At 46.7% G+C, this 22,489-nt stretch overlaps 4 protein-coding genes across 6 annotated transcripts in view; 3 read left to right on the top strand and 1 right to left on the bottom strand.

The window, feature by feature from the left end:
- The first annotated feature begins 257 nt into the window (after positions 1-257).
- Positions 258-11,749, top strand: clint1a (clathrin interactor 1a). The gene is made up of 12 exons (XM_076167840.1): positions 258-475; positions 3,523-3,627; positions 4,228-4,324; positions 4,477-4,585; positions 4,997-5,161; positions 5,317-5,500; positions 5,787-6,003; positions 6,088-6,172; positions 6,491-6,556; positions 7,103-7,416; positions 9,016-9,208; positions 9,321-11,749. The coding sequence occupies exons 1-12, from the start codon at positions 435-437 to the stop codon at positions 9,614-9,616; spliced, it is 1,872 nt and encodes a 623-aa protein (XP_076023955.1). The 5' UTR covers positions 258-434; the 3' UTR covers positions 9,617-11,749.
- A 1,303-nt stretch (positions 11,750-13,052) lies between these two features.
- lsm11 (LSM11, U7 small nuclear RNA associated) lies at positions 13,053-14,805 on the bottom strand. Its single transcript, XM_076167853.1, has 4 exons — positions 14,191-14,805; positions 13,844-13,983; positions 13,636-13,719; positions 13,053-13,547 (listed from the first exon to the last, which is right to left on the bottom strand). Exons 1-4 carry the CDS (start codon positions 14,651-14,653, stop codon positions 13,227-13,229), a joined length of 1,008 nt encoding a protein of 335 aa, XP_076023968.1. The 5' UTR covers positions 14,654-14,805; the 3' UTR covers positions 13,053-13,226.
- Positions 14,806-14,980: 175 nt separating this feature from the next.
- On the top strand, positions 14,981-19,010 carry thg1l (tRNA-histidine guanylyltransferase 1-like). 2 transcript variants are annotated; one of them, XM_076167855.1, is made up of 7 exons: positions 14,981-15,352; positions 15,699-15,899; positions 15,994-16,170; positions 16,258-16,427; positions 16,545-16,633; positions 17,813-17,920; positions 18,729-19,010. In XM_076167855.1, exons 2-7 carry the CDS (start codon positions 15,706-15,708, stop codon positions 18,897-18,899), a joined length of 909 nt encoding a protein of 302 aa, XP_076023970.1. In that variant the 5' UTR covers positions 14,981-15,352; positions 15,699-15,705; the 3' UTR covers positions 18,900-19,010. The 2 variants fall into 2 exon arrangements, with proteins under 2 accessions (XP_076023970.1, XP_076023969.1); XM_076167854.1 differs by having other exon boundaries at positions 14,986-15,519.
- Positions 19,011-20,721: 1,711 nt separating this feature from the next.
- Positions 20,722-22,489, top strand: part of adam19b (ADAM metallopeptidase domain 19b) — a 14,422-nt gene continuing 12,654 nt past the window's right edge. The window contains exons 1-3 of one of the 2 annotated variants that reach the window (XM_076167862.1): positions 20,722-21,043; positions 21,217-21,329; positions 21,498-21,568. In XM_076167862.1, the coding sequence (XP_076023977.1) occupies positions 20,941-21,043; positions 21,217-21,329; positions 21,498-21,568 (287 nt within the window). In that variant the 5' untranslated portion in view covers positions 20,722-20,940. The remainder of the gene's footprint in view (positions 21,044-21,216; positions 21,330-21,497; positions 21,569-22,489) is intronic. The other variant, XM_076167861.1, reaches the window with a different exon arrangement.

The following is a 22,489-nucleotide window of genomic DNA, read 5'->3' as shown; positions in this document are numbered from 1 at the left end:
AATGAAACCTTGTTAACAAGCTCTTTGCCTCAAAAACATGTTGGAATTTTCCCTTACAAGGAACAAGGAACAAGGAACAAGGAACTTATATTAATATGTTGTTCTGTATTCAGTTTAGTTTACTTGGTTTTACAGTGTACATGTTTTCTGCTCCGGCTCATCCGGGTATTCAGCGGTTCTGTGTCACCTTGTCTCCTCTCCTCTCCGCCTCACCTGAATCACCTGGACACTAAAGACTACAACTCCACTGCTGCCTCACGTGCGGGCCGGTGACGTCACGTGACGCCTCTCCTAACCTTCCCTCTCCGGCGGTGCGTTTGCGCCTCCTGCCCTGAGACGGAGGTGAAGAAGAGTTTACTTTACAGAGTTCAAGGGTTGTTGGTGTCCGTCTAAAGGCTTCACCGAGGCGGAAAGCGCCCTCTCACAGAGCCAATATGCTGAATATGTGGAAGGTTCGGGAGTTGGTTGATAAAGCGTGAGTATCTGTGGACTTTGCGGCATGGATGTTTGGTTGTTTGCGTACGGAGTTTACCTGATTGAAAGAGACACGTACCCAAAACTTTGACGTCACGTCACTCTAACAAGTTAGCTGTGCGCTACTAGCTAGTTAGCCGACTTAGAAAACAACTTGTCCTCATTATGAGCGCCTTTACTTTGTAACTCTTAGTTTGTGAGTCCGTTGTGTTTGTACGGGGTTACGTTGGTAATGTTGTGCGTGCGTTAAGCTGCTTGTTTTGTACGTTTCCATCGACAGCGGAAGCTAACTCCTAGCTAACGAGCTAATTATTTAGCCTGTTGGCTAAGTAGCAAGCTGCCGGAGTTAGCCGGCCGAGCTAGTTTGACAGCTCCGGGGCTGAATAACCAGTTGGGAATGACTTACACGATAAAAGCTCTTTAACCTCAAACACCGGACATGCTAAGAAACTTAAATTTGCATTAGTTACTAAAAATAGAGCCGCGTCCTTCTCTGTGGTTGTTTTGTAGTTGAGTTACTCTCCTGTGTCAGTGATTGTGTGACAGCTGCTCGGTTACTCTCTTTACTATGACAAACAATGCTTCTTTTGATCCCGTATGTTGACTGGAGGTGCAGCCGGTCAACACACACAAACATAAACCCTCATGGTGTCCAGAACGCGTGAATGCTTTATAGAAGATACACAATCTACGCATTCATCACTATTCTTATTTACACGACTCCCCTCAGAAATGCTAAAGGTGTTGTGTTACTAATGTATCACTGTCAGATACAATGGGGTTGTTACATAACCATACAAGGTAAATCTATCATTTGATTGTGATATATGATACCAATAAACGGAGATAGTATAGAAGTGTTCACCTGTAATTGTTTGAATGTAGGTACAGGAAGAGGAAAGTTCACCCTGACTCATCAGCCACTGTTTACCTTCTTACACAGACAGGTGATAATCAGGCGAGATGTAAAGGTAGTGACACAATTGCTCATGAATGTGCAGTGTGAGTCCTTGTGCCTTTGTGTGTGTGGACTCTGGAGGCCTCTCACAGATTGATGGCCGTGTCAGTACAGGCCTGCTCGGTCAGCAGCAGGAGTACGCCGGCTCAAACTATCTACCAAATGTAACGCCGCCCTGCTGAACTCCAGGCTTCACCTGGGGGATTGTGTGTGTTTTGTCGAGCTGTGGACTCGTCGATGCTCAGTAAATGTGAACACGGTCTGTGTCGGTGCTCTATTGCACAATATTTCCTCACTTAAATGGTTTAACGCTTGATTTGGCACATTCAGACAATAGCATGTTCCCAAGACTTTCCAAGACTGCATTCCTGCTACATGCACTTGTCTCCCTGGAGTGTGACCCCCCCTGCCCCCCAGCCTCCACCCCCCCATGAACATGAACAACTTTTACATGAGTGGGAGAGGCACAAATAAAGGATTGGTGGGGGTTTAGATAGACAGAAGAGACTTTTCCTGTTAATATTCCCTGTGGTTCCTCTGAACTCTGCTGTGATGATGATGGCTTTGTTTTGACATATTTGGAAATGATAACATATTATAACGACACAAATGAGATGTTCTTTATAAATGTGGCCAAGAATGTGACTGATTCCCCCCGGATACGTTGATAATTCAACATTTCACATGGTATTATTGTTTGATCCTGTTTTGATTGATCGTGTATTTATCAGTTGTGTATATTAGAATAGCTGGAATCTATTTGGTGAGGAAATGAGTTACAGATAGACTTCTTCATAAGTCGAACGGAAATGTCTGTGATGGTGTCGCAACACTTTGAGAAAGCGCAGCAGTTTCCTTTTTATTTGTTTGATATCTAGGACATGGGAGACGGCACTGTGAAGAGAGACAATGTTGCATCATTTCACCGTGTTTTGCTGTCATGCAGGCAAACATGAAGCATTGTGCAGCGTCCCTCTATGCTTGGTTGAACCACTCAGGCTGTATGCATTAGTAAAAGCACAGCCAATAACCAGAGGTGTTCCAAACTAAATGGAGCTGAGTCGAGCCTGATCTAACACATGAGTTTTGCATGACAAAGCTCCCTTAAGAGTCCAGTTTAACCCTAGACTAGGTTCAATCTCTATGCAGCACTTATATGTATATGGTCCATATGATCCCACAGTCCAGCTGAGGCTTTAATCAGCAGCATATTGTCCATCCAGGATCATTTTACTGTAAGGAAAGATAATTTGTAGTGCTTGTAACTGTAACCTACAGCGCTCCATAGTAACCCGGCCTGTTTCCCAGACCACAGTGAGGGTGTGTCTCTGTTTAGCTGCCCATCAAATCAAAGCCTCCCTTTAAGGCCCCGTGGTGCTGCTGATGTGGCAGGAGGGAGGGAGGAATGAGGACGTGCAGGTTTAGAACATCTGCTTCCCAACGTTTAGGCTGAAGCTCTGATCAGGGCTCATGTTGTTCACTGGAAAACACTGAAAGCTTTGGAAGACATCTTATTTAATGGAAATCATGCCAGATCAAGCAGCCTTAAACTTCCCTTGTTTTTCTAGCATTGATGTCTCCTTTGGAATCTTCCGTTGTCTTGAATCCCTTTGTGGTGTTTTTCTTTGGTTGGCTTGATGTTGACATTTGTAGGTAAAAGGACATATTGACCTTCTCACAGAGGTCACATCATGTCTCTGTATTCTGATTGGATGAACATAAACTACCACCATGTCTGCCTCATTTTGTTGTGTAATCATCATAATCAACCTTTAATCTGCTTGTTCTTTGCAATAATAATTAAAAAGATCATCAGTGAGCGACATGTTTATAGTCAACAAAACGTATTTATCTTCAGTTGTGCCGTGACAGAATCAAACTAAACTCGTGGCCACACACGTAAGCAACACGCTCCATTATCCTCCATTATCAGCAGTACCTATGTTAGGGTGTGGCTGTAACAAGAGAAACTTTTGTCCACGTCAGTCTGAATGGAGGCCCGATGTATTGAGCCCTGATGCAGTTTCCTGTTGTTTACTTCACATAGGCCTGATTTGTTGAATGGTTTTTGCCTTTCTTCTCTTGTATAGAACCAATGTGGTGATGAACTACTCTGAGGTGGAGTCTAAAGTCAGGGAGGCCACCAATGATGACCCCTGGGGACCCTCAGGTCAGCTCATGAGTGAAATCTCCAGGTGAGGACAACACTTCCTGTGCCGTCTGTAACATTCTGAATGTGATCACATGTAAATCCGATGGAACAGCAGGAAGCTTTTGTTGCCTTTGTAGCAATTCTAGAATTTGCATTTGTAGTATCAATGTTAAGAAGAACAACCAAACACACAGTGGACAGATTCCTCTTACTCTCTGCTTCCATGAGTCATTTTACAACATGAATTCAAACATTAGTCACTTTACAGTAAATTACAAAAACCAAGACTACACTTTCAGCCCTCTGCATTAATAACTGTGTTCCTGTCTCATTGCTTGGAAAAGGTCTTAAACCAGACCAGTGCTTTCTAATCCTTTCTGCTTTTTAATACGTTACTAATCTAATTTACACTGCATTTGCGTTTCCTGAGGTGGAAACAAACACAAAATGTGTGAAAGCAACCTTTATTCCTGCGTGTAGCTGCTTGTGCTTCATAGTTCCAGGGCAGGAGTTGTAACAAGGTTATCAGAGGACACAGCAGAGGAATGGTTGGATGTCATGCATTGCAAATTAAATTTCTCACTGAATGTACAATATCTCTTTCCCTCCCCTGCATCCTCTCTGTGATTGTCCCTCTAATCAGAGCCACCTTCATGTATGAGCAGTTCCCAGAGGTGATGAACATGCTGTGGATCCGCATGCTGCGCGACAACAAGAAGAACTGGAGGAGAGTGTACAAGGTGTGAAACAGGAACACGGAGGCAGACGGTGCTTCATGATGATACAAGAGTGACAACACTTTACTGTCCTTCACTCTAGAATGTGGACAGTTAGACGTCATAGCTAAAGAACTGTTGTATTTTCTAACTGCTGCTGTGTGTCTGACTCCCAGTCCCTGTTACTGCTGGCTCACCTGATCAGAAACGGCTCAGAGCGGGTCGTCACCAGTGCCAGAGAACATCTCTATGACCTGAGGTCGTTGGAGAGCTACCACTTTGTAGGTAAGGTCGCCTTCGCCGCTGCCCTTCAGTCTCGCTCTCCCTCTGGCCATCTTTTCTTTGGCACGTTGGAGGAATACTGCAAACACACTCCTGCTAAACCAAACACTGGACCCAGTCCCAACTTGCATTGATGAGGTGGAGCCGTCTCCACGCCTCAGTCCAGTGTCCACACTCATGCATTTCATTAACAGCAAGAGCTTCATTGTGAGCTGTAATGAACGGTTGTAGGCGGTAAGTCCTGCTTACCACAAACCCTTAAACCACACCCTATGCCCCAAAGCTGCTTTTACTTTGCTCAACCATGGATGTACTTAAGGTGCTTAATGAGAGTTAAGCTTTGCCTGTAGGACGTAGTTATATATTTATTGTGCCTCTATATGTTTCTCTATTGTTTTGTATTGTTCCGTCTAGATGAGAACGGGAAGGACCAAGGAGTGAATGTGCGTCAGAAAGTGAAGGAGATGGTGGAGTTTGCCCAGGATGATGAGAGGCTGAGGGTGGAAAGAAAAAAGGCAAAGGAGAGCAAAGACAAATACATAGGCGTGTCCTCAGACAGTACGGGATTCAGAAGTTACGGTAAGTCCTCTGGATGTCCTTGCTGCTCGTCCTTTACTGCTCATTCTCACTTTGTACATTATATTACTTTTCCTAATTCCCTCCCTGTCCTCTGCGTTTGCCTCGTCCCTTCTTCTTCTTCTCCTCCTCCGGCCCACTTTCTTCTTCCTCTGCAGCGGGGGACAGGTATTCCTCCAACGACAACCGAGGGAAATGGGACGACGACTGGGACAAGAGCAAAGGGCCGTTCCCCTTCAGCGAGACGTTGGGAGAGATCAGCAACAAGATTGGCAGCACCATCGACGACACCATCAGCCACTTCAGGAAGAAGGAACGAGACGACTCGCCAGACCGATTCAGGTGGGAGCAAGAGTCTGAAGTTTGAACAAGAAGGGAAATGATTCAATGTTTGCAATCTGAATGTTCACAAAACCAAAGCTCAACCATTTTAGCTGCAAGTCACATTAAAACATCAAGGAATTACTAAATAGTGTCTTTAAAAACTTAATTAATATTAACATTGGACTCTGGTGCCTGAATTAATAGTAAGTTAAGTTAATAAGTGATAATGTGTTATCTTATCTCATCTGTTCTGAGGTTATTCAGTTAGGTTAAGTTTGTATAACCCTAACTTTCTCTCCTGTAGTGACAACGAGGAGGAGCGAGGTCGATCATCCCACAACGGCCAGCCGAGGAAAGAGTTCAAAGACGAAGAGGAGACCGTCACCACCAAGCACTTACAGATCGTCCAGGCGACGGAGACGACAGCAACGCGAAAGAGAGGGGCGGCGTCCAAAAAAGTAGACCTGGGGGCCGCGGCCACCTACACAGGAGACAACAGCCCGGACACGCCCACCAAACAGGTAGAGTGGAGGTGCACAAGGACGTGTGTGTGCAGTGTGTGTGTGCAGCACTCTGATCTCTCTGTCTCTGTCGTCCCTCTGTAGCCCCAGCCTGCCGCCCCTCAGCCGTCCAGTGCCGCCCTAAACCTACTAATGGTGGACACAAACCCGAGCCAACCTTCCGCCGCAGGTACGATGCTGCTGCTGGCTCACTCAGGCAGCGAGCGCCGGGCGTGGGACTCCAGCTTTGTGGACAGTGGGGGGGGGGGGGGAGTTGATGTATAGGAACTAAGTGCACCAGATGTTTTTGGAGCAGTCCCTGGCGAATGGAGAGGGCGGGAGCACTGAACAGATGTTTGGTCTCCTCCACCCATCTACTGCCTCCCCCCCTCCCCCCTCCTCCCCCCTGCACTGCTGTGACACTGAGGGAATGCTAACTATGCTAGAATGACACCTGGAGCTCGCTTGTTTAAAGTTGACGTGTTTATGTGTCTCTCTCTCCACGCAGACTTGATCAGTGGATTCGCCGACTTCTCCTCGCCTGCTGCTTCTGCCGGCCTCTTCTCCGTATCTGGTTGGCTTTTTTTCTTTTTCTTTTTTTTTTCTTGTAAAGATAGTTTTTTTGTTGGTGTGTGCGTGTGTGTGTGTGTGTGTGTGTGTACGGCTGTGCTTTTGCAGCCTTACTGCTAGAATATTCAGAGTGATGCTGGGAGGGAGCTCTGGCCATATGGAGCCCGCTACCTGCTCTGCATAACAAGAACAGACACACATCAACTCCTGTTATAGATGACAAGGAGACAGGGACAGAGGAGGAAGTTGGTGGGGGTGGAGGAGCCTTGGAGGAAGAGGGAGAGGGAAGGAGACAGAATGATAGATAGAACAAGGAGGGCAAATCCGGTGAAAATTGTAAGCAGGGCACCAGTTGTGACTGAATAGATACTGGATGAAGCTCCGCAGCGGCCTTCAATGAAGCCCTGACTGCTCACTCTTAATTGCTTTCTGGACCTTTGTAGAGTTTTGACAGGTTCTTCATCCAACGCTCCCAATTACTCACACAGCACACAACCGTCTCCTTCCTGCTCGTTGATGTAACGCCGTTCTCTCCCTCTCCTTCTCTCAGCACCTGCTTCTACCAGCAACGGAGAGTTTGGCGACTGGAACGCTTTCCCTGGAGGCCAGATGCCAACATCTGCTCAGCCTGTCGTCACAAGCGGAAACAACTTTTTTGGAGCCGTGGCGGCAGCTCCGACGCCCACCCCGACCCCGACCTTGGCCCCGACCCTGGCCCCGACCCCCACCTCTGCTCCTCCCTCAGCAGACCTCTTTGACCTGATGGGGGCCAATCAGACACTCACCACCTCCCAAAGCCTCAACTTCAGCATGAGTGGCACACAGAGCATGAGCAGCACAGTCCTGCCCCAGTCTAGGTCACAGGTAGGCACCATTACACCACACACACACACACACACACACACACACACACACACACACACACACACACACACAATCATTTATTGATGCACATGTTGCTGTATAACTCTCACAAAGGGGCCATAAATAACACAAAGAAGCAAAGAGAAAAGGTTTGCTATATTTATTTTTTTACTGTGTGTGTGTGGGCTAAAGTGATGCAATTAATTGTTGGCTGAAGTGTGTGTGAAGTGTGTTCTCAGGTCACCCACTATATAAGCAGGACAGTGGAGTCGGGCCGTTAGTCAGGCCAATTTTAAACCGGCTCACTTCAAAGCCTGAACGCTCAACATGGAGTGACAGAGTGAGAGGATAAAGAGATAAAGATGGAGCGGAGATGTTCTCTGTCTTTATTGGCGTTGTAAACAAAGACGGGCGCAATTAAAGAGCCGCCATAAACTAATAGAGGTCCTACGGTAGCTGTGTGTGTGTGTGTGTGTGTGTGTGTGTGTGTGTGTGTGTGTGTGTGTGTGTGTGTGTGTGTGTGTGTGTGTGTGTGTGTGTGTGTGTGTGTGTGTGTGTGTGTGTGTGTGTGTGTGTGTGTGTGTGTGTGTGTGTGTGTGTGTGAGATTAAACCTCACTCAATGCTTCTGTTCCATGAATACCTGCCAGTGTGTCAGTCACACACTCTCAGGGTTCGGGTAGTGTAGCCTGAACTTGTGTGTGTGAGCCTGAACTTGTGTGTGTGTGAGCCTGAACTTGCGGCCGTGTTGTTTTTCTCCTCTCACTCCCAGATGTTTTCTTTGGCTCCAGCATCTTTTCAGCTTTTTGCTTCGTTTCCCATCCTTGTTGATTGTTGACAGTAAAACCATGAAGTTAGATCTGTTTGGCTTTTACGCTTTTGTTGTTCAACCACCAGCCTGATGATTTGGCCCAAAACAAACGGCAACAATACTGTGGAATGTAAACACACTTTATATCCCAGATATCGTATCGCAAATGTGCCGCCTCAGCACAAACACTCTCAGGCTCAGTCGTCCTGGCCGCCGGTTGCGTTGTTGTGCATGTGATGCAGACGTCCCTCGCCTGATTGGTAGCAAGTTAACATGCAGCCTCACCAGATGCTTATCGCCCCCAGAGACACACACACACACACACACTAACCACACACTCATTCTGCTGCTGATACACAGATGAAGAATGAGATTAGAGGAAGAGCAACAGTCAAACCTCAAACCTCAACTCTGTTTCAATGCTAAAAGGTTGTTGGCCTACTTTTTAAAAACGCTCTGTTTTCACTCAGACACACACATTCCAGTGATAACAGATACATTGTCTTTTTTTTATGCAACAATTTGATTTCCATAAAACGCTACAGCAGATTTGACTGAACACATAAAGGTTGAGCTCTGTTAAGCTTCTCTTTCCATTTGGCTTCTTATCACCCTGTGTGTGTTTATGTATCTCTTTTGGGGTGTGTGTGTGTGTGTGTGTGTGTGTGTGTGTGTGTGTGTGTGTGTGTGTGTGTGTGTGTGTGTGTGTGTGTGTGTGTGTGTGTGTGTGTGTGTGTGTGTGTGTGTGTGTGTGTGTGTGTGTGTGTGTGTGTGTGTGTGTGTGTGTCAGCCTCTCCAGAACATGGGGAATCCGCTCCAACCACATTCTTTGCAGCACGGGATGGTTCCTCTGGGGCCCGGAGCCAAAGCCTCCCTCCCTTCCACCTGGGCAGACCACACAGTCAACATCAGCCTGGACTTCCTGGGCCCCGGTATGCAGCCCCCCAAGCCCAGCCAGCCCACCCTGAACACCCTCCAGCATGGTGAGAGGACTCTTGGCTCTTGCACGACTGATCGACGGTCTCCTCCTCCAGCATGTACAGAAATGTGCCACCTTTATTCCTTCATTCATTGGCGTTGTTGTGTCGTATCCAGGCAACCAGGTACCTGCCAGTCTGCTCTCCCAGGGATTTTCCAGTTTGAACCTCGGAACCTCACCGGCCAGACCTCCTGCTAACGCCATGATGCACCCTGGAGCTGGGATGGGGATGAGCATGGGCATGGCCCCCAACCAGGGCATGATGGGGATGGGCATGAACATGGGGATGTCCCAGGCAGGTATGAGCATGGGGATGCCTGCAGGGATGAGCATGGGCATGGGGATGAGCCCCGCTATGGCACAGCAGCCCAAACAGGACGCCTTCGCTGACTTTGGCAACTTTGGGAAGTGAAGGAGCAGGAGAGACGTGAAAGATCTCTGGAGGAGCGGTGTCTGTCTCTCCCTCTCCCTCCCTCCCTCTCTCTCCCTCCCTCCCTCCCTCCCTCCCTCCTTCCCTCTCTCTCTCTTTGTCCATCAGTGAAGGATTGTTATGAGCTGCAAACAAAGAGTACTTGAATAATGACATGTTACCAACACCCCGCTATCTCCTTCTTTTAAAGAGTAATGCTGTGTAGTACGGAGGATCGAAACGAATGTGTGTGTTGGAACCAATGATCAGTTTGTGTTGGGGTGGTGGTCCGATAGACGCTGATGGTGTCGTCATGGTAATGCTTTGCTCAGCGAGAGTAGGAGGAGGAAGGAGGTGTGCGCCACCTGGAGAAGATCAGGGGGATTTCGCTTTATAACCTCAATCAAAACAGAATAGCAAAAACATATTGATAGCTGCGTAATTGTTTTAAAATATTTCTCAATAACTTAACTGAATGCGTTTGATAATGATCAGCCATTTTAACTTTCTAATATTCCTTTACGAATGTCAGGTTACCTCTGGTCGTCGCTCTTCCTCTTCTTGACCTGTAAATAGAATCCTGTAGCCCTTACATGTAAGTTATGAAGTACCTTTATGTCGAGCAGTGACAATGTGAAGCCTGGAGTCTAAACGGAGCAGATCTGATCTGAGCCCGGGCCTTTCCACAGGAGGAACACTGCCTCGTGACTTTAAATCATCTTCTGTTGTACAAACCAGTCAACACACTCCAGATGTCAGTGCTGCAGTTTGTAATGAATGAGTGCGGAGTGTGAAAGCGATTGATTTAAGGGAGCTCTACGAATAGACCGTCCTCTGTGGCCTTTCTTATTTGGTATATAAATATATATATTTTACATATGAAGAAGAAGAAGTATAATCCCATTGCATCCAAATGAGATAATCAGTAGGTAGGAGAGCTACGGGGCTCTTTAGTGCAGACCAGTGCCTGGACGTCTTTGCCTTCTCTCTTCAGTGTGTGACTGAGCTGCAGACGACTACAGGAAGGGAACTTCAGTACTGTGTACAAACCCACGTGTTTGTAATTCAGCCTCGGGCCTTTGTGTACAGACATCATATGCAATTTGTAATTATTTGACTCCTTTCTTTTCTTCCCCGTTGTGTGTGTGTGTGTTCCCCCGGTGAACACACAGATCCTCTCCATCCTATCCAGGCCAGTGATCATGTGCAGACTACAGCAGCCAGAATGTTGATGCGGGGCGATTATAGAGATTGCATCATTCATCTGTCTGTTGTCAAACTAAATGTTCCCCCGTGTGTCTCAGTAAACGCTGCCTTCTCTTTGCCCATCTTCATTAATGTTACACATTAAAAAACAAAGCAATCACACAAACAGTTGCCTAATTAACTCAACATTTGTCATTCCAAGTCTGCCCGCTTTCACAACTTATCTGCTCCAGATTAGATGAGACGCAGCACTTTAACCAAGTGGGGTGCAGTTTGTGTTCGCCCAGTGTGTCCCCGTGGGTCAATCATGTGTTGCGCAGTTACACACACTCACACACACACATGCACGATTCAGTCCCTTGTAGCTGTACACAAGCTGGTGTGTTTATTCATCTCTTTATTATGTACAAAGACAAAGACTTGCTCTTCATTGGTTCAAGTGCCTGCTGGTGTTTTTGCCTCCTGACCCCTCTGCTGAGTCATCGATCTGTAAATCTGAGCTGAGTGACATTCTGACTATGTCAACCACCAGCTCAATGATTTACTGACCACAGAAAGAAAAACGCCAGTGATCCTGCAGCCCTAAGAGGGTTGGAGTTGTGCTCAGCCCCTCTCCCAGGGACGGCTCAGGCTCAGCACGCTCCCCTATAGTGGCCTTGTATCTGAGTCTGATGCATTCAAACGACCAAAATCTATCACTGTTTTTTCTAAAAAAAAAAAAGACCATAGCTTTGTGCGTTTTGTTTTTCTATTTTCCACTTGTTTTGAACTCTTCTCATGTAGGATTGTTACTGAAACACTAGTTTATGCAAATGTTCAAATCCAGAGAATCACCTGAGAAAAATGTAAAAGTTTCAATGCATTATTCCCATTTTGATTTGATTTACACATCAAGATCCTTTATCTACAACATTAAACAGTTGATTGAAATGTGTTAATGGTGTGTGTTATTTGCTCCGTTGTGTCATTAGCCTCATTCAAAAGAGCTTCACACAGCAAAAGTGAAGCCACAGAGATTAGGTCGTCAGTAAGTGGGGTTGGCGACTTCATTTGGTTTGTTTGCTATTTATCAATATTAATAAGGCAGAGAACAGAACCAAAGTACGGAACTGAACTTGTGACAGTGTGTGTGTTTGGTGTAAATGAGCTGACAAGAACACAATCACTCACTCAATCTACAGCTTGTAACTGTCGAGCACGTCGGTGTACAAACAAGTAGAAGAGCAGAGACTCCAGCAGGTTGAGATAAAGACGGGGCGAGCAGAGCAGAGGCTGTTCCCCTCCACCTGGCTGCTCTGCTCTGTTTGCTTCCAGGCAGAATTACTCAACCTTATCAATTGATTTTGGCAAAACTCAGTGGATTGTTGGGGTCGGCCCAATTTAGTGTTGGCGTGGATCAGGCGACATTTGAGTTATTGGTACATTGTGGTCTAAAACTCTATGACAAAGCAACTATTTGTATTATTAGTGGCCAGTATAGTTTTTCTAGATGCAGTGTGGATACTTAATAATAATGTAATGATGAGAATGAAGCTTTGGTTCTTAGTTTCCGTCTCGTCTCATGTTCTCCCATTGTATGTCAGCATACTGTTTGCAGCAATGAACCCCATTCAGTCTGAAGATGGAAACCTGTTAAAAAGGTTAGAGTGACATGAAAATCTATGAAAATAAATTCTGTCCTATTTTACAACGGAAAGAGAATTTTGGTTTTCATGATTTCAAAAAATATATAAAACTCCAAATACTGTGACACATCTACAAACATAACACACAAACACACTGCGCCGCTCATCATCCCAAAGTAACCCCCCCCCCCCGCCATTTAAATAGAAAAAAAAGCTGCATCTTTACAACTTCCACGCGATGCAGTAAATTGTGCTTTTATGGGTAATGTACCCATTAAAGAGTAAAAGCAATCTGAGACTTCAAGACAAATGACAGCTTTTGAGTGCCATCTGCAATCTCCAGCTTCACAAACTCAATTATTCATAATGCATTTATGATGTCCGCTGAGACTGCGCTGTCATTCCTGTTCAAACTAACGGGAAAAGCAACATAAAGGGACAAGCGCGCCCAGATAACAATGGCGGCACAGATGGCACTAATGTGTTTATACTGCCACCTGCTGGGTAATTACCGGAACAGTCATGGGTATTCAAAGTTGTGCCAGAAAAATGTAGACATTACGTTTGTGACTGAACGACAAAAGATGAGAAGAAAACGGATTTAGTGTTGAGAAGATTTTATTTCTCTTAAGTTCTCATGTGAGCAGAGAAAACCTTCCATATCAATGTGATACAACAGTCATCTTTGATTCCTTCTATTGAATCAGTATGTAGATCTCTTTATCAGATATCTTCTTTAAAAACAGAAATTTAAACTGAGATTCTGTCCCAACCAGGAGAGCTCAGAGAGGCTGAGGGTTAACCAGGACGATGTTCTCCCCCCGGATGAACAGCTGATTGATGTGGCGTGTGTGAACCTTCCCGTAGGCTTGGGAACCTTTCTTCTGCGCCGCCTCTGCACCCGGTGCCTTCGGCGGGGCTCCGTGTTTACCCTGCTCCGTTATAACGTCGTCTGTCGACACCTTAGACTCCATCCTGCTGTGGCCTCTGGGCCTGGGCGGCTCCGGGCGCTTTGAGGCACTTTTTGACTCAGGCTGGGTTTCCTGCGTCTTTGCCTGCTCGTCGCCTGCTGGGCTCTCCTGGATCTTCAGCTTCTCAAAGAGCTGTAAGGGGATTTGAGTAACATTAATATTTTGTCATAGCAAGATGCTTCAGCACAGTGTGAGATGGAGCTAGAAAAGAGTTACCCACGCGTGAGATGGTGAGCGCCTTCTCATGGTTCAGTGCCTCGCCAAGCAGCGGCTCTCTGTACGTCTCATCCACATCCACCAATGCCTGATAAGGAGAAATTAATTAATAATGAAAGCACAACATCCAGACATGGAACTCGTGTTTTGTCTCCAGTTTATGCAGGCTGTCAACCAGAACAGAACATGAATACACCAGTGGGCGCTCTCACCATGTTCCAGAACTTGTCGAAAGCCACAATGAAGCCGGAGCACACTCCCCTCAGTCCTTTGAAGGTTCTGATGTGAACTTTGACCCTTATCCGCTCCTCCACACATCGATACATCTCAGCCAAAGGACACCCTTTGCATACTGGAGGCACATACACACAAAAATGTGACACCACTGCGTAAATAAGCAAAGAAGCAGGGCACATTTGAATTATAAATTAACAATTATGATATTATATAACCACATACATCTTTTAATTAAACTCACCTACGTTTTGTTTTTACAATATAGTTCATGTTAAACGCTAGTTCTTAGATGAATCTTACTAAATTAAAGTCGACAACATACGGGTCATTCTGGTGAGGACGTTTTTCCGAGGTTTGTCCCTCTTGCGCCGCGGGGGGGCGCTGCTCTCCCCCTCTTTCGGCTCCGTCACCGGGTTGTTGACCATGAGCTTCTTCAGCCTCTCTAAGCGCTCCGGGTCCGCCACCCCCTTCCTCGCCTTCTGCAGCTTTTTCTCCACATTCTCCGGCTTGGCTCTGCCGCGGCCTCCCTTCAGGAAGCTCTCGTACTCCGCCACGTTATTAAAGCATTTAATGGTGGGGAAAGGCAGCGGGACAGACGGGGAGTACAAGGCCAGCAGCGGGTCGAAGTTGTCAGAACAGACGTCTAATCTATCTACGACTTCTCTGCCTGTGTCCGGGTCGAGGTTCGGCTCTAGCGGCGTGTTGGAGCCTGAGGCCGGCGCCGTGTTTTCGCTGTCTGCGCCGCTGCTGCTCGCTTTCATGCTTTTTCTTTCCCTTTCCTCCATGTTTGAAACAACCGCAGCAGCTCGCGCAACGACGAAATGAATTCTGGGAGTTTCAAAGAGTGTATGGGGAAACAAGAGCGTTTACTATACGCGAGTGTATATTAATCCCCGTGGGCCAATCATAAGCGAAGGATGTGAACTTCAACGACTGGTACGCGTCGCATCTCGGGTGGGAAACAAACTAATAAACTACGTCATACCATAAAGTCCCCACCCCCAGTTCGACTCTAACGCCACAGTCGCGAATATCAAAACTATTTTTGCGGTCATTAAAGTAACATTTATGCGTATTTTTATTATAAGTTTCTGTTTGCGTTCTGTTTGTTTGTTGTTTGTTTGTTTGCTTTTGCTCGTCTTGTGTAAGTTTCCCATCGGGGAGGTTCACTTCATCACGTTGCAGTCGCCAAATTTACCACGTAGCGGCGCTGTAATATAAATGTGTCATAGCTTGTGCGTTACCATCTCATACTTGTCCAGTACTCGAGCGAAACAGCAGATTTAATTGTGATCAGCAAATGTATATTTTTGGCTGATGATTGAATTTCATCCAGGATAGAAATATCATTTTCGACCGCAAAAAAGCAGCTGAAGACGATTCGCTGAAGTTGGACTGGATTTTAATTCCCGGAACCTCACTTGTTTTGTTTTTCCAGTTTCACTACGACGGAATTGACAGACGGACTGTACACAACATGGCGTGTGAGCTGCAGGCTTAATTGTAGTGCTTATTGTGATAGAATATGTATGTTTATTGGCTCGAAACGTGCATGAGCTACAACGGCAAACAGTCTCGTTAATGTGCTAACGAAATAGCAAACTTTGTGGCTACTTAAGGGTCAGAGGAGTAGCTAGAATGACATCCTAATGTAAGTACAACGTGATTGATGTGATGCCAGGCTGGTATTAGGGATGTAAATGTAGATAAATACGTAGTTAGCGTTCTATAAGTGCCAGTCGTCATTCGTTAGATCACTTTGTGTGTCCGAGCGGTGATTTCCTCCTCTGGAAACGTTTTCTACATCATTTCTTCTTCATTTCCGAGCAGCTTCCCCATGTTGATACCTAAGACCTGCAGGTTTCGTGAAGGAATTCGCCTCTGTGTCTCCGAACCCATCGCCCGGTTCTTCCACAGCTGCAGGGTCATGGCCAAGAGTAAGTACGAGTACGTCCGCACCTTTGAGACGGACGACACGTGTCTCTTCAACTGCTACATCGTGGTGCGACTGGATGGACGCAACTTTCACAAGTGAGTGATTAGTACTCAGGTCGTCACACACATGTTGACCTGTGAGGGGTTTGGCTTCTGATCGAAACAAAGTGTTGTTGTTTTTGTGCTTCAGGTTTTGTGAGCAGCACGTCTTCACCAAACCCAATGACAACAGAGCTCTGGGCCTGATGTGCCGCAGCGCCCGAGCCGTCATGGAGGAGCTGGAGGACGTCGCCATCGCCTACGGACAAAGTGACGAGTTCAGCTTTGTGTTCAAAAGGACGTCCAACTGGTTCAAGAGGAGAGCCAGGTGATGAGAGTGACCATGTGCTTCTCCGTGGCTCTTATGTCTCATGTCTCTGACCTCTGTTCTCCTCCTCCTCCTCTTCCTCCTCAGTAAGCTGATGACCCACGTGGCCTCCCAGTTCTCCTCGGCTTATGTCTTTTACTGGAGGGAGTTCTTTGGGGTCCAGCCCCTCCTGTACCCCCCCAGCTTTGACGGACGGGTCGTCCTGTATCCGACCAACCATAACCTGAGAGACTACCTGAGCTGGAGGCAGGCGGACTGTAAGTACACACTCTGCTGCTGCGGCTGCTGCTGCTGCCTTTATAAAATATACAGTTTGACCTCTCCGTGTAAATATCCATGACGTGATGTTTGTGTTGTGTTTGTGTCACCTTCAGGTCACGTCAATAATTTGTACAACACAGTGTTTTGGATGTTGGTGCAAAAAGGAGGACTGACCACCGTGCAGGCAGAGGAGCGCTTAAAGGTCAGAACCCTGTGTGTGTGTGTGTGAGTGTGAGTGTGTGAGCATGTACGCGCAACAAATGAGATCTGCAATTTTAGAGCACTGCAGATAAATCGAGAGATGTCAATCATTGCTTTGTACTCATCAACCACAAGGCCTCTTAAGGTTAAAGGTGTATGATGTCGCCCACAGGCCTGCTAACACTCATCTAGTCGAGCTGTATACTGCACATTACATAATTCATAAAGCATCTGATACCACTTTCCAAATACAACAAAAGCTTTCCCGAGCAGGAGCTGTAGCCGCAGCACCACAGTGTCCTTTACCCCCCAAACACAGCAATGACACACTGCACAACTCTGAAACACTGGAAATGATGGAGACCTTTGTGGATTATTCATTAGAATGTGACACTGAGCTGAGCTGCAGTGTTCTCAGCTCTGCACAGGTTTGATGAAGTTTCCTTACTGATTCAGCCTCAACACTTATTTGATTGCCAGTAAATGGATCAATGATGATGTCATTAATCAAGGAAGAATACAAAATCACTTGTTTTCATGGTTTGTATGCATTTGTCCTTATTCTGAACTTTACTCTCACTCTCTGGTGAATACACACACACACACACTATTCTACTATAACAGCCTTTGATTGGATGAGCAGCGTCAGCACTTCACCTCCACGTGTAAAATAATCCATCTGATATTACTGCATGTTCTGAATTATTAATAAAAGCAAGTCAGCTCCTTCCCCAATACACAACTATGGGACTTCCACTGTTTTGCTGTGTGTAGTTTTCTCTCCCTCACCACAGGCTGTGTTCAGCGCCTCACACAGCCTGCGGGGGGCGTTAGAGGCAAACTCTGATGATGTTATGACAGCTGAGGAGTGTGTCGCCGTGGAAACGTTCCCCCTGGACCGAGGCTCGGGCAGCACGGCTCATTAACAGCCCATTAAACGTTATCTCCCCGACACATTGAAGCATTTCTACACTGACAACAAATCCTGCCAAAGCAAAATGAACCAACAGAAGCTTGGTGACAAAGAAAAGTAATAACAAACAAACGATCCACCAGAAACTCTCTCAGCACCCAGGAGCGGCTGGACTCTGTCAGCAGGCTTTCCTCTCATCACATCTGAGTGGATCTTTGTCTCCATTCTGCTGTCACTTGTCTGATTCTGATGCATATCCTCTTGCAGGGAACGGTGGCTGCAGACAAGAACGAGATCTTGTTCTCCGAGTTTAATATCAACTACAACAACGAGTCGCTCCTCCACAGGAAAGGAACCACGCTCATCTGGGAAAAGGTCAGATCTGATGTCTGAAGTATGAAAAACAAACCTCACCTTTGGCCGGTTCTGCTCTGATAGATATCGTGTGTGTGTGTGTGTGTGTGTGTGTGTGTGTGTGTGTGTGTGTGTGTGTGTGTGTGTGTGTGTGTGTGTGTGTGTGTGTGTGTGTGTGTGTGTGTGTGTGTGTGTGTGTGTGTGTGTGTGTGTGTGTGTGTGTGTGTCTGTTGAAGAAATGTCAGCAAAGGTTCTTGTGTTTCCATTTTGAAGGACCACACGTGAGACGTATTACCTCTGTGAAGCCAAACACGCTCCTGTTGTTAGACGTGTAGGGTTCCACAGAGTTCAGGCGGCCAAGGCAAACATTCATTTCAAAAAGGGATTTGATTACAGACGGTGCATATTTACATTTGTCACGGTGCGTTCAGGGCCTCATAATAAATCTTTGTCTTGTGGGAAAATCTGAATCTCAATCAGCGAATAAAGACACAGCGAGGAGGAGGAGAATTTAGTGGTGTCTTACATTGAAAAAGTTGATGTTGATCCAGAAATTCTCAAATATCTGAGTGTCCTTGAACGCACCACAGGGTGACAACTGCACTAAGGCTTTGCTGGGTTTATTTTCATACCATAATGAAAACAAAAAGGACACAACATGCTCTAATTGTTGCCTGGGAGACAAGGAGTCAATTTGAAACACACCTAAGTAGTCAGTGTAAATATAATATATATACTAAATGATTTGTTATTGAGTGTAAACGTGTGAACCCAGCTCATTTTAAATCCAATGTAAGGCGTCATCCTCACATTGTCCTTTTGTCCCCAGCGAGACGAGACCGTCACCAAGCGCATGAAGCGGCCCAACGAGGCGGAGAAGGACGTGCAGGTGACGCGGAGCAGGAGGAGGGTGCAGGTCTTCCACTGCGACATCATAGCAGACCAATTCTGGGAGGAGCACCCGGACATCCTGGAGCCCGACCAGTGCTACAGGAGCTAACCGCTCCTCTGGACTATCATGAGAGAGAGGACACATACATGCAGCTACGCTTCATTAGATTAATAATGTCTGAAACCAGCAACCCTCAATCATTAAACTTCTTAAAGCTCTTTCAGTAGTAATTCTCCTTCTTTCCTTGCAGATGAGTTTGAGAGCGCTTGTTGCAGCGGCGCTTAGACCCACAAACACCACTTTGATTTGCCGTTGAGGGAAATGTGAGGTATGTGCTGTGGGTCGCAAGGTCACACTGATCCACAAGTCCGCCCACTCGTCACTCACCCACGCATCTGGCACTCCACAAATAAATCCACATTTGAGATCATGAATGACATTTAGAGCGAAACCCTCACTTGATCTTTCAGACGCGTTTGGTCTCTGGCCCCAGGCTTACATCTGTGTGTGCGTGTCTGTCCGCGTGTGTGTGTGCGTGCGTGTGTGGGCGTCTTGAATCTCATAGTGAATATGAACTAGGAGGCATGCATACCACATACCTCTGCCAAGGCTGAGTAGTTACGATGTTACGATGAAATGTGACTGGTTGGACCACGATGGAGTCTTCTTTCACTGGAAACAAACACACTTTTCCAATGTTATTGACAAATGTAAGTGTTGTTTGTGTAGCGCCACCTTCAGGCTGAGTGATGGTTCATTATTTGCCGTAGTCCTGAGTGACATGTCCACAGGTTTGGTTACAGACAGACAGACGTCATTCATTCATGAGTGCAGCTCCTTTTTTGAAATATGCTATAAAGCCACGCCCACTCAACTCTCTCAGCCAATCACAGCAAACCTCAGCATAGGAAAGTTTGGATGAATATATGCAAAGCGTTCAATATTATCAATAAGGTTTCTGGAAAGCGTGAGTGTGTGTCAGGCAGCGTCGAGCAGAACAAAGCAGCAGTCGATACCTCGGCCTCCGCCTGGGCTCCATTTAGAGACATGAATGGATCCGTCTGCCCGCCCTGTCACCCACGGGTGCTAAGAATACCTCACACACCCAGCGTACACGCCATCCCTCTGACATGAGCCCTGTGGCATATTTATCACACTTATGAAGCGGCGGCTGAGTATGAATGGCTGCTGGGAGGCTGAGTCTATATTCTGCTGCTCAGTTGGCTGAGTGGAATTAGAGGTTCGTATTTTCGGGGGTCCGGTGACCTCGCAGGAAGCTGGCGGCCGTTCTGCTGTAATGAGTGTAACTGAGATCTACAGCTCCTCTGCTCTCACACACGCTGACAAATCTCACAGTGATCAATACGGATTAATAATCACTATAATGGGGCCTTTGTAGCTTAGCACAAAGGGTTAATGACTGATAAACATAGCCTGGGGGGAACAACTTCACAAGAGGTCACACTAGAACTGTGACGCTTTTTAATGCCTTTAATATTGCTTTCAAAATAAGATATCCCCTACTCGACCAACGGTGAATTTCAAAATAAAAGCGCAATCTTAAATGTATTTATTTTGTTGTAAAATTAAAATATTTGTAAAACATGTTGGTTAGCATGACCAAACCACACATTAATGTTAAATAAAGTGTTTTTAAATACAGTGTAATACTGAGATCGATATTTAAGAGAATAAAATTACTAAACATCATATTGGTTAGAATTTCAAATGCTGTCATTCATAATAAACGTTAAAAAAAAGAGGATAGAAAATTCGGAATGTCAGAAACAAAGGCTCTTTCGTATCTAATCTCGCCACAGGACTGTAATTAGGATGCCAGCGTCTCGATCCTGACGCGTCTTCATCCGCAGATAACAGCGTCGCTCTGTCCTCTCGGTGCGTAATGGAGGGAGGGGTCGGGCACTGAGCGCGTTCTCGCTCCGCTCAGCCTGCAGCTCATCTCATCTCATCTCATCTCACCCAGCAGCAGAGGCAGCAGAGGCAGCAGAGGCTCCGGTTGCTCTTATCGCGATGACACACCGGCTCCCTTCGCTCCGTCCGACTCCGCGGCCGTGAATCCGCTCAGACCGCGCGCGTCTCGGCGTCAGTTCGGTGCTATGTGTCGGTGTGTCCGCTCGGTGTGTTAGACATGCGTCCCGCCGCGGCTCACGCTCTCACGCCGCCTCTGCCGCTCTGCCTGCTGCTTCTCTGCATCCACGGCGCTCTGAGCGCTGCCGGCGGTGTTTACAATGGTGAGTGTGATTATCGATCTGTGAGATAATCCATCGATCAGGATGATGTTCAGCTTTAAATGCACTCTCTGTTGTTGGAGCTTGTTCCTCACTCTTATGTTATATTAGCTTCATATCCATGGAAACCAACTCAACTCTAAAGGAAGTCCTCTGATGTTATTTTTCCCATGCAGGGGCAGAGAAGCCGAGTTTTCCCGGGAGCATCCTGGATCATGTAGAGAGTTATGAGGTGACCTCTCCTGTGTGGCTGCACACACACAGGCACAGGAGGTCTGACGGGGAGGAGGTGAGTGTGTCTGCATCTCTCTGGCTCTTATCCTCCATTCTGGTTGCAAAATGATAAGAAACACACACACACACACACACACATACAATTTCAGTCTTGATGCGATTGAGCCTTTGATTAATGGCCTGTTGTGTTGTTCTGTGTTTGTGTGTGTATTGTTTGTGGCAGCATCCTGCAGAGACTCAGGTCCTGATCTCAGCTGAGGGCCAGGAGCTGAAGCTGCACCTGGAGAGGAACCAGTAAGTCACCTCAGCAGAGGAAAGTAGAGTAAAGTGTAGTAAAGTTGATCCTATCTGCATGTGTTGTATTCACCCGCCTAGCAACAGGTATCTAAGCACCAACAATAGGTTGAATGATTTTCCCCATAAGTCGTCTTGGCGATGGAGTTTATGTGAGCAGATGTTTGCTGTCACACACACATGCATGAGGTCAGGGGTGCAGAGAGGAGGAGGATGAACGGGGGAAAGGAAGCCGATGAGTTGGGACGGCAGAGGGTCGACATCCGATCCGTGTGCCTTGGGCAAACAGGAAGTAAAGGTTATCAGCGTGCAGCGAACATCCTGTGATCTGACGGTGCAGCTCTGTGTGTGTGTGTGTGTGTGCGGTGACAATGAAGATGGTGACAGGAAGCCAGAGGAGGACGGAGTTTGGTGTATCGGAGCGTAAAGATGTCAGCGGTGGGGTTTGGGTTTGTCACTCTTGGATTTGAGCCAGAGAGACTTTATGAGCTCTGTCCCTCTGTCCCTCTGTCCCTCTGTCCCTCCGTCCCTCCGTCCCTCCGTCCCTCTAACACCCACACAAGTCATTAACTAATCCTGACTCCGCCGTGTCTGCCTGGCTGCTCCCAGAGGGCCTTTGCCCCCCTGCTGCTCTTCCTCCCCAGCAGGTGGTCAAACCGTTAGATCCCCTCCTGCATCAATCACAAGAGACAACAGAGAGAGACGTAAGACAGTGGAGCTCATCAGACTCACATTAGGAGCTCTGAGGCAATGAGCAGAATGAGGTAGTAGAACGATATCAAGTCTTTGTCTCACATTAGTAAAGATCTTTGGAAACAAACTTTGTGCAACTCTTCAGCACAGTTTCCCCCGACAGGAAATCTGTCCACATTTCATCATGATTGGCAAACTATAAGGCGTTGTTCTGACAAAATAAAGCAC

The sequence above is a fragment of the Genypterus blacodes genome, unplaced genomic scaffold (assembly GCF_046128005.1).
Source record: "Genypterus blacodes isolate CSIRO-AG114 ecotype Tasmania unplaced genomic scaffold, CSIRO-AGI_Gbla_v1 ptg000179l_1, whole genome shotgun sequence".
Classification (NCBI taxonomy): Eukaryota; Metazoa; Chordata; class Actinopteri; order Ophidiiformes; family Ophidiidae; genus Genypterus; species Genypterus blacodes.
The sequence above is the reverse complement of the archived record's forward strand: the minus strand, read 5'-3'. Positions and strand labels throughout refer to the sequence as shown.

Coding starts and splice junctions, on each gene's coding strand:
- lsm11 (XM_076167853.1), bottom strand. CDS start 14,653: ATGGAGGAAAGGGAAAGAAAAAGCATGAAAGCGAGCAGCAGCGGCGCA. Junction 13,984..14,190: donor CGTCCTCACCAGAATGACCC/GTATGTTGTCGA, acceptor ATGTGCCTCCAG/TATGCAAAGGGTGTCCTTTG. Junction 13,548..13,635: donor AGGCGCTCACCATCTCACGC/GTGGGTAACTCT, acceptor ATCCCCTTACAG/CTCTTTGAGAAGCTGAAGAT.
- thg1l (XM_076167855.1), top strand. CDS start 15,706: ATGTTGATACCTAAGACCTGCAGGTTTCGTGAAGGAATTCGCCTCTGT. Junction 15,900..15,993: donor GATGGACGCAACTTTCACAA/GTGAGTGATTAG, acceptor TTTGTGCTTCAG/GTTTTGTGAGCAGCACGTCT. Junction 16,634..17,812: donor AGGCAGAGGAGCGCTTAAAG/GTCAGAACCCTG, acceptor ATCCTCTTGCAG/GGAACGGTGGCTGCAGACAA.
- clint1a (XM_076167840.1), top strand. CDS start 435: ATGCTGAATATGTGGAAGGTTCGGGAGTTGGTTGATAAAGC. Junction 3,628..4,227: donor CTCATGAGTGAAATCTCCAG/GTGAGGACAACA, acceptor CCCTCTAATCAG/AGCCACCTTCATGTATGAGC. Junction 6,173..6,490: donor GAGCCAACCTTCCGCCGCAG/GTACGATGCTGC, acceptor CTCTCCACGCAG/ACTTGATCAGTGGATTCGCC.